Source organism: Camelus dromedarius, chromosome 12 (genome assembly GCF_036321535.1).
Source record: "Camelus dromedarius isolate mCamDro1 chromosome 12, mCamDro1.pat, whole genome shotgun sequence".
In the NCBI taxonomy this organism is placed as follows: Eukaryota; Metazoa; Chordata; class Mammalia; order Artiodactyla; family Camelidae; genus Camelus; species Camelus dromedarius.
Window position 1 is genome coordinate 9,774,796 of NC_087447.1, and position 10,618 is coordinate 9,785,413.

Below are 10,618 nucleotides of genomic sequence, written 5' to 3' on the forward strand. Positions count from 1 at the left end.
GCCTCAAGAACAGTGGGGTTGGTGGGAGGGTATAGCTCAGTGGTAGAGCACATGCTTAGCATGCAGGAGGTCCTTGGTTCAATCCCCAGTGCCCCCATTAAAACAAAAACACAAAGACTTGAAAACAAAAAGAATAGTGGGTTCATTAACAGACACCAGCTCCAGCCCCTGCCTTAGGCTCATCTAGGGGAGCAAAGCCTGACCCCTTCCAGGTGATGCTATGGCAGTAAGGAATGCTGAGACCATGCATGTCTCTGGATAAGGATGCAGCTGTGTGTTCTAATGGAAGCAACTACTAATTCATCCATTCGTTTATTCAGCATGTATTTATTGAGGGCCTACTATGTGCACACCACTGGGTACCGGAGCCAGAAGTTCGGAGACATCCAACATCTGTACCATGGGGGCCATGCCTTGCAGGGGGTGTGGGGAGACGGCGAGATAGTGTATGTAATCAGCCAGAGCTATCATTCTTATTCTTCCTGGTGGTTTCTCACCAGCAGAGATGTTGCTTTACGGTTCCATCCAAAGAACTACTTGGAAAATCAGTTTTGCAGCCTGTTCACTTGAGTCTCCGTTAAGCTTAGCTCATGATATTTACTGTTAAAAAAAAAGGTTCTGATCTCACCTTTGCCCCATCCTTTATCAGCTCTGTGTCCTCTTTCACCTCCTCTCATGCTCATCCCAAAGGGACTGGGTACACGTGACCCTAGACATACAGTAGATGTGGCCACAGACGGTAACTGCAGGGTTTGAGGGTGTATTTCAGGGTGGGGCGGCAAGACGGAAGTCAGTCCCCCGCCCTCCCCACCCTCTCCCTGAAGAGGAACTCTCTTACTCCTCTGGCCTCCTACCCACACCTCTGTTATTTCCTCTGTCTGGCCCTCACCTTTGGGGGTTGTCTCTTTTTTTGTCTCCATGACTCGCTGGTGGGTTTCTAGTCGGCCCTCTATTCCCCGGGTTCACCGCAGTAACTGGCACATAGTCGGTACTCAGTTAATTTGTACTGAATGAAAAGATGACAAAGGAAGGGAGACACTCCTTCAGCTGCCTGAGTAAAGCCCCTTCCTTGCGTTGAGTCGGGGTGTGTTTTCCACCTTATCTAGTCTTTCCTGCCGCTTCTCCCATCTGGGCCTCCTGCTGCCTCTGCCCGCTGCTGCCCCCGCCGTGGCCTCTGCCTGGGTCTCCAGGTGGGAAGAAGTGATGTTTCTCCTCCAAACTTGTCAAACTGCAGCAGCTCGAACCAAATGGTTTGTAGCTCTGCCCCTGGAGGGAGCTCAGAAAGGCTGAACACCTGGGTCTCCCTGTACACGAACGAGAAGCAGCCTCCCCAGCAGGCTTGGAGGCCAAGGGAAGGGCCATGCTGAGCCCCAGAGGAGTGAGAATGGCTCAGGCATCCACAAGGGCTGTCACTTGGGAAGTGGGACTGGAAAGGACACTGCAGATATCTGGTGTCTGGGGTGGAGGTACAACGTGGAACCATCCCGGCTCGAGAGGCCTCATTGCCAAAGGTCCTCTAAGATGGGAAGAATAGAATCAATTTTTATGACCCCTTAACATCCTTCTGAATGAGATGGTGGCCAAGCTGGTGGAGGAGTCACAAATACTTCCATCCTCTAGAACAGCTGTCCACCACTTTCTTTGGGGCTGCCTCTCCCCAGCTCCAGCCATGTGGTTCTGGAGGAAATTGTCAGTAAGTTTTCTCAAGGCCATGTGGCCAAGTAAAGCCAATCATAGTATCCCATTCCCCAGCCACGATGGTTGGGCCAAGGCTGGACACGTGACCTGAGGTGGGCCAATCAGAGCCATCCCTTGTACCCTGATCTTTTTTTGAGCTTCTTCCCTTCTGGGTTAGATGCCTTAGGGATATAAAACCCTGGAGCAGGTGGCTGCAAAGTCCTTCACTATGTGTAGAAGCCTGAGGAAAGGAAGCTGTCAGGCCAAGATAATCAAAGATGAGAGACGTGAAAGATTGAGGGAAAGAGTGAGCTGATGGCTTTTGGTTTCTTGGCTTTAGCACTGAGCTCTTTGGCTCTGCTCTGGTCGCTGTGTCCTGGATCGCGGGGTCCTTTCAATAAGCCTCCCCTTTCGTTGAAGCCAGTTGAAGTTGTACTCCTCTCACTTGTTGAGACTAGATTCTGCAGTCCTGCCTGATTAGGATGCTCCTCCCCGACCAGGTACCTGTTCATATTAGCACCACTGAGAATAATAGCTTTTATTATCTACTAAGAATAGGGCTTTGCAGAGCACCAGACAGGTCAAGCCACTGTCCCTGGGCAGGCATGCCCCGTGTGTGCATGCCTGTGTGTTTGCCGGGGCCGGGGAGATCTGGTTGTTTCCTGAAGCAACCTGAACATTTACACTGCAGGAGCCAGGCCAATCCTGTTGTTTCCTCGATCGAAAACGGTGAAATACAGCCTCAGGAAGACATCACCCAGGATCCACAGCTCTGATTGGCTCAGCTTCTCTGAGCCTCCTTCAAAGTTGCTGTAGCAGCAGCCTTCAAGACTCTGGGGGAGGTGGAAATACACACCAGTCAGCCTGAGCCCTCACCTGCCCTCCTTATCAATATCCAGAGCTGGCAGCTTCTTGGTTTTATTTCCTTCCTTTGGGAAGAACCAAATTATCAGCTGCGGGAGCGGGAGGCCCATCCAAGGATGAGAACGGCGTGTAGTTCCCCTCACAACTGCTGGTCCTGTCCTTCTGCCTGTGTTTGCTGCTCTCGCTGTAAAGAATGCCTTTCTTTCTCCCCTTCCCCACAACGTGTTCTGTTTTTTGTCTCTCTTGGTGTTTTTTTTTTTTAATCGAGGTATAGTCAGTTTACAATGTTGTGTCAATTTTTGGTGTACAGCATAACATTTCAGTCATACAGATATATACATATATATTTTTTCATATTCCTTTTCATTATAGGTTACTACAAACCTGTTCTTTAAGACTGCTGTCAGCCCCCTCTAGGCAGCCTTCCTGGACCCATGCTCACCCTCCTTGGCCATTCCAGGCTGGACTGGGTGACCTTCCCTGGGGGTTCCCCCTTCTGTAGCCCTCATCATGCTGGATCTGCCCCAGGCACCCTCGGCGAAGCCCCCTGGGGTGCCATTGGCTTGGAGCCCCGTGTAGATTTGCTGACTTACCTCAACCCAAGCAGGCCTCCACCTGCCTCCATGAGGCTGGAGGTTTAGAAAGATTGAAATTCTTTCTCTTCCTCAAAGCCTTGAGGCCCTTCAGCCTCCTCTGAGGCCCTATGGAGCTGACGTTCATGAAGCCTCGACCACGTGTCAGGAGCAGTGTGGTCACTGTGTACCCTTTATTCACGGCAGCATCCAATTCCCCCACAGAGGGGGTCTGGTACCCCAATCCATAGAGGGGGAACTGGGGCTTAGCAAGGGGAAATTGCAGCCTAGGACTAGGGTAACCATATCTTTTATCATCCAAAACAGGCCACTTTCAAAATGAGAAGGGAGACTGTTCATTATTATGGCAGGAAAACACACAGGACTGTCCCCAGCCAACCTCACTTGTCACCTGGCCATTTCAGAGATTGCTAGAACTGACTTTCCGTGGTCATCCGTCCTAGGGCCCTTGTTGAACTGAAGCTCTTTGAGGGCAGAGACCCTTAACATTCCCCTCTCCTTGTGCCTAGCACCATGCCATCATAGGATGGTTTCACCATGTCTATTTGGTTTCACCATGTCTATTTCAGGACGATGGATATCCCAGACCGCGCTTTGCTATCAAGAGGCTGGTTTTGTGGGAGGCACTGGCCCAGCCATGGGGCTCAGCAGCAGCTGTAATGGTGCAGCTCGGCCTGCAGAGGGCCCCCTCCTCCCAGCAAAAGCCCAAAGGTTCCTGCAAGTCCCAGATTTGAGAACCAGCCTCAAGGAGTAGCCCCTCACCTGCCGGATGTAGGCGTGAGCTGGCACTGGGTAGTTGACGCCGTTGATGGTGAAGATGATGTCAGAGAGGGTGTTGATGGCGTCACATCCGATAAAGTACTGTTTGAGAAAGAGGGAGAGAGGTTGGCTCAACTAATTCTTTGTGTGGGGAGAGCCCTGAAATGATCCTGGGGATTGACCCTTTACCTCATAACCCGTGAGGGGCCTGGCGTTAATGGCCTTCTGGATGTTGGTGACCACGTTGGTTGGGCCAACCAGCACTGCGGTCCCGGTATCCACAATGGCCTGGCAGCCGCCTTTACAACCCAAAATCTTCCCATTCATGGTGATGCTGAGAGACAGAGGGACAAAGTGGACACCAGGATCACTCTGAAGTCTCCCGCCACTCCTGCCCCTTCCCTTACTGTCTCCAGAACAGCCCTCCAGCTCATGCCCCGGCTCTGCTTCCCTTTCCTATGGTCACATAACCTTCTTCGACTTTCTTTCTGTTCTTGAATGTACCAGGTTCTTTCCTGCCTCGGAGCCTTGGCACCTGCTGGTCGTCCTTCCTAGAATACCCCCATTCCCTTTGTCTGATTAATTTCTCCTCATCTTCCAGGTTCCAGCTTAATTGTTGCTTTTTCAGGGAAGTCTTTCCCCTGGACTAGGTCATGCTCCTCTCTTGGTCACTCTCTGTATAACCTGTCCCGTACCCAAATGGTGATTCGCTATTTGTGTGACTTTGCCTTACTAGATGATGCGGTCTGTAAGAGCAAGGTGTATTCTCAATGCCTCCCTCAAGGGCCCAGCACACAGTGGGTGTGCAGCATGTTTGTCAAATGAATGAATAAATGAGTGAATGAGGGACAACCAGAGACCTGGATCTGCTGTTTGACCAATAATAGGTCAACCCACATAGTGAAGATGGAGGTTCTCTGGGACAGCAGATACTCAGAGTGGTAGAAGGGAGCTGCAGGCTGCCCTGGGAGAGCTTGTCTTTCGCCACACACCCCACCCCACCCCAGCCCTGCCTGGCTCAGACGCTGAGGCCTCGGCCGGACGATGCCTGAGCTAGCCTAGAGGGCCTCCAGAGAGCACTGAAGCTTTTGTTTGAGGGTATCACGTAGAATCCCGTCAATTATTGCCCCTTGTTCTCAGGCCAGTCCTAGGTTCCAGGTTTCTGATTCTCTCTGTCACAGCCCCTGCCCCACTGTGTGCCTGGGATCAGGGGAGAGGGTGGGTGGCATGGAGCGAGTGGCGGCCAGTGGGGATGTTTCTTCGTATGATTTACTTTCAGGTCTCGAGAATGCACCTCACCTCTCTCCACTGCTGGGGAATCTCTTTCTAAGGAGATCGGTTTTCCCTGTTTGTCCAGGACTTTCCCTGTGTGTTTATATGCATGTCTGTGTGTGTGCCTCTGTATGTGTTTTTATGCGTCTGTGTATCTGGGTGTGTCTGTGAGTGCCTGCACATGTCCTTGTGCACATGTGGAGGCATCACCTGAAGGCACCTTTAGGCGGAGGGGCTTACCTGTCCATGCTTATCTGCCAGTAGAGGCGTTGGGAGACTGGCACCCACTTGAGCTCTCCCTTGTAGTAGGAGTGGTCCAGCCCACCAAACATCACCACGCTGCCATTCTCTTTCTTGCTGAGGATGGGAGGAAGAGAGAGGACTCACTGTAGGAGAATAATGGGTGGCTTTTCTCAAGCTCAATGACACTCCAGGCACTGTTTGAGGGCTCTGTTTATCCACATATCAGAGACACGACTCTGATCCCTGTTTTACAAATGTGGAGACTGAGGCACAGAAAGGTGGAGTCCCTGACCAAGGGTGGTCACTAGCTAACAAGTAGTACATAAGAGATTTGAATCAGGTTGGGCTCCGACCAATCCCCTTTCTGAAGAGGGCCCGGTCTCTGGCGGTCAGTGTCTGGAGATACCGTCAGAGGACACCGTGCTGGAGGGATCCGGCTGCCGCCCCTTCTAGCCTGTCATTTTTCAGAAAAGTTGAGGCCCGAGGGCACTCCGGGCACGGGTTCAGGCTCACATGGGGCTAGCTTCAGGGGCCAGGAACTGGTGCTGTCCATGCCCAAGCTTCTGTTATCCTTCTCTTGAAATTCCTCATACTTTTTGAACAAGCCCCCCCTCCCCTCACCTTTTCATTTTACACTGGTTCCTGCAAATTACACAACTGGTCCTGGGCTCCCAGGAAAATGTTAGTGAGGAAGGAAAGCATTCCTGCCAATCTCTCTCCATCCTTCTGTATCAAGCCCATCAGCAAATCCTATTGCCTTTTCCTCCCACCTGTATCCTGACACTCTCCCCTCTCCCTCTTCCCTCCACCTCCCTGGACCAAGCCACTGCCCTTGAGCCCATGAGCATGGTTGTGTTCCAATAAAACTTTATTTACAAAAACCAGTGGTGGGGCCAGACTTGGCCCTGGGGCCAGAGTTGGCAAATCGTGGACTAGATGATCGCTCAGGAAACTTCTTGATCAGGTGGTCTATAATTTTTCATGCCCCTAGAAGCGTCTTACAGATGCTTAGAGAGAGGGGTTGGGCAGCTCGGACTTACGTGCTCAAGTAGAAGGCAAAGATGGGCTCCTTAAGGAGACGTTGTTTCTTCAGGTTGTCGAAGACGGGGGTGGTCCCTACGATGCTGAGGGCGGGGTAGCCCAGGCCCAAGATGCCATCGAAGACTGCATGTTCCAGGAAAATACCAGGCTCCTTCTGGCTCATGCCAAATGCTTGGGACCCAATGACAAGGTTCCCAATCTGTGGGAGAGGACGGTGTCCCCATGTCAAGGTCTGGGAAGTAGGGCTGGGGCTGGGCTGGGGAGGAGGGTGGTGGGGAGATGCTGACAGCCCCGCAGAGGAGAACTGAGGCCAGATTGTGCTCTGGGTTGACCTCTGATGGTTAAACCAAGCCAGGACCTGAAGGCAGCTTCTGCTGTTGTGGGCTGGTGGGTTTTAACCCACACATGCTCCTCCTGCAAACGTCATCGGAAGTTTGTCCAGTAGGCCCTATGCCTTCTGTCCAGGTAGGGAAACTGAGACTCAGGCACAATAGTTCCCACTTGAGGGCAAAATGAGTAGAGGCAGGGTAATGTTCTCTTTAGCATCATGATAATCAATTTGATGACAGAAATGGGGTGAATTCATTGCCATTCACTGGATTCTGCATCCACCCAGGGAGACAGATGTCCATTATACAATGTAGCTGCCCTAACCCTAACCCTAACTCTAACTCTATGTAGCTGCCAAGGGTTCTTATGAAAATTCTGCCTGGGAAACACGTTTTTGGGTGGTGTATGTGAGAGAGAGGGATAGAGAGAGAACTCTGGCACTTTGGGTAAGAGGAAGCCATAGTTTTTTATTAGCTTCTCAAAGGACCCCTAAAGTAAGAATGCATTTATTAAGTCCTTCCAGCATCCGTGGTGCCTTGCTTTCCATGCCTGGGTGCCTGAAGCCCTTGGCTGCTCCTAGGGGCCCCCAGATCAGTTCCATCCTCTCCCCACCAAATACCCTACACCTACATGGGTCCTGACTGGCCAGCCGAGCTCTGCTGCTTACCAGGTGCATGACCTTGGCCAAGGTCCTCGCTCGCTGCACCTCAGTTCCCTCATCTGTGTAATGGAAATAGTAACAGTACTTGCTGTGCGGGGTTGTTGCAGGCTTAAGCGAGTTATTATAGTGAAAGTGCCCAACACAGTGTCTGGCACAGTCTGAGCATATAAGAGTGGGTGGTTTCTTTCCCATCCTGGCTCCCAGCAAAATGAAACTTGAGGTAACTGTGGGCAAAGGAGCTGCAAATCCACACCCCAAGTCACAATTCCGGGAGTTTGTATGTCAGCAGGGGGACTATCTCCACAGGGACACAGCCCCGCAAGGCGGGCAGTCAGCCACTGGGGGACTTTGAAAAAGGCGGGCCCTCCCCGCTGATGCTGTCTGTCCTGCAAGCAGCGGTCACTCCCAGGGCCAGCCCTGACTCAGCCTCTGGTTTCCACGTTACCCGAACGGTGTCATAGCCGAGAAATCCTGCTATCTTCCCAGTGCCATAGGTGATTTCGAAAGATCGGCCTTCGAGCGAGAAGGTAGTGGACCGTGGAGGGTTGAAGACACTGTGATTAGCTACAAAACAAGAGGTGAGTGTCCTCAGGACCCAGACGGGGTGGGGGTGGGGAGCCTGAGATGGGTGGGCTGCGGGAACACTCACCACAGGCCTTGCTGTCGCAGTAGATGGAGGGCACCCACAAGTTAGCTGAGCCTGTGTCAAAGACAACCTTGAAATTCTGAGGGGGTGTTCCAATGCTGATGTCGGCGATGTAAACCAGCTAAAGGGGCCAAGGAAGGGTGGTTAGGGCAGGGCGCAGCCTCCCTCGGGGTTCCCAACTGCCCCACCACACAGCCTCTGCTCAAGCCAGTGCCTTCCTCTGAGCAGCTCCCCAGTCTCCCTGTCAAGGCCCAGCCTCAGTGCTGCCTTCTCCAGGTGGCCCTCCTGGGTCACCCCAGACCACTACCTCCGAATTCAAAACATGTCCTGTCAACACCACACAGTTGGCTCCTTTATTTGACATTTATTTACTCTTTGCGTGTCTCTCAGGCTGGGCTATGCAATCTTAAAGAAGAGATGAGAGCTTTTTTTTTTTTTTTTTTAACAATCAATAGCAATAACCAGGATGTTAGATTTTTATAGTGTCACCCACTATAGGAACTCAATAACTTTTTCTGGTGTCATTATTGGGTCTGTGGAGGCTGACCTCCCTCTGCCTGGGGTTTCAACCTCCACTGGCAATTGGCTTTACCATTTGGTCAGACATAGCTCACCCTTCACCTGTAACTCAGTGGTTCACTTAGTGCGGGAAGAACAATCTCCCTCAAACCAATGACATATCTTTGGTGCAGAGATGAAGGTTTACCTGCTACCGGGTTTTTGCGGAGCCCAGTCACCACAGACCAAGAGTTGAGGGTGGGACCTCCTTTTCCTCTGGGGACGGAGTCCTTGTTCCCCAGTGTTTCTGCCTCCTGCAGGAGCCCCCAGCCCCAACATCCCGGCTGGTACCTCCGCAAGAACCCTAGTGCTAGGCCAGACCTCTAGGGGGCGCTGTGGAGCACCATCCCAAGACACACTCACATCTAGGTAGTTCCTCAAGGGTTGAGTATAGACTCTCTTCGCAGGAGCCGTGTTGTCGCTCAGGCGGTAAGTATACTGCTCCAGGAAATCTTTCAGCATGTTTTTCTCCCTGAGGTTTTCTCGCATGGGCTTGACCTTTGTTAGAGGGATTCTTTCACAGAGCATTGGATAAAGGAAACAAATAAGAGGCAGCAATTAACTGTCTGTGTTATAACGTGACCCACACACCTTACATTGCAATGGCACTGCATATTTTTTCCAAGCATTTTTATGTGTGCCATCTTATTATCTGGACACAATGCAAAGACCATGGCAAAGACCCAGGTTTAAAAAGACCTAGGGTCTGTCGTGTAACTTTGGGTAAGCCATATGATCACTTGGAGCCTCAGTTTCCCCATCAGTAAAATATAATACCCCACACCCCGACATAGACTGCTTTGGGTATTAAGTGAGATGATGGATATAATGTGCCTAGTGTACAGAGAGTCTCAACAGTGACAGTCATTACTATTGCTGATGTCATCTCACTGTATCTTTCTCAAAGAAGCTTTGGGAGGGAGGTAGAAGGGGAATCTTTACCCTCTTTTTACAGGGGAGGAATCTGAAATGCAGGGAGTTTGTGACTTGGCTGTGGTCACACTACTCATTAGTGGTAAAATGGCCTAGAAGTAGCCCTCCTGATCTTTCTCCAGGGTTCAAGCAGAAAGAGGGGTGAGAGAAGAAGCCACAGGATGGGGAATAAACGGAGGATAATAAGAGGCTAGAGAAGTTAGGAAGAATCAAAACAGAAAAAAACACAGAGAGTTCTGCATGCACAGAAACATCCAAAGAGATGGAGAGATAAAAGAGAGATACAGAGATGAAGACACAGAGCCACATAACACACAGAAATGGAGAGAGAGCAGACAGAGGACCTAGAAGCAAATGCAGGAGAAATGCTGTTTCATAGAATCACACCTACAATTGCACAGGCTGTGCACTGACTAATTCCAAGGAGGGCCATTTTCACAAAGCTTGTGATGGAACCAGCACCCTTCTCCGCTGAGTTGTGCAACCCTGCAGGCCTACCCCAAAACCCTTAGGCCCCTCCAGTGCCCCTGGCAAGCTACTCATCAGTAAGTGAGAGTTGAACTTTAAGACAGTCGAAGAATTACATTCCCCTCTAACCCTGATGGGCGGCAGTATAAGAGGATGACAAGAAAAATCCAGAAAGAGAGGTGATGCCATTTCCAGTCCCTGTACTTACACGATCATGCACTCTGAGAGAGCCACCAGCCCAAGGATACCAAGCCACTTCATGCTTCCTTCCTGGGTTCAAGTACTTAGAAAAGAGTGGGTTCTGAGCATGCAGTGGTGGCCAAGAGTTCTTGGTTATATATGCTCTAATCTACCCTAAAGGGCCACTAGTGGACCTGATAAGAAATACAAACCTTTTGATAAGATCTTTTCCTCCATCAGTATCCGTGGGGAGTGCACCTAGAAAATTCTCAGAATGCAGACATTTCTACTATAATTTCTTCCTTGGGGCTTGGCTGAAAAACCAAACCAAGCCGCACGGACTAACAATAGGGAGAATCTTACTACCTTGAAGATGAAACACTGCCCAAAATG

The 10,618-nt window shown here is 50.9% G+C and overlaps 1 protein-coding gene across 1 annotated transcript; it reads right to left on the bottom strand.

Moving 5' to 3' along the window:
• Nucleotides 1-2,357: 2,357 nt before the first annotated feature.
• Nucleotides 2,358-10,354, bottom strand: LOC105094888 (pregnancy-associated glycoprotein). Its single transcript, XM_010986987.2, is given in 9 exon segments — nucleotides 2,358-2,510; nucleotides 3,897-3,995; nucleotides 4,083-4,227; nucleotides 5,406-5,522; nucleotides 6,449-6,648; nucleotides 7,886-8,004; nucleotides 8,090-8,207; nucleotides 9,008-9,158; nucleotides 10,254-10,354. Coding segments are annotated over 9 exon segments (1,203 nt in total).
• Between the last annotated feature and the right edge of the window lie 264 nt (nucleotides 10,355-10,618).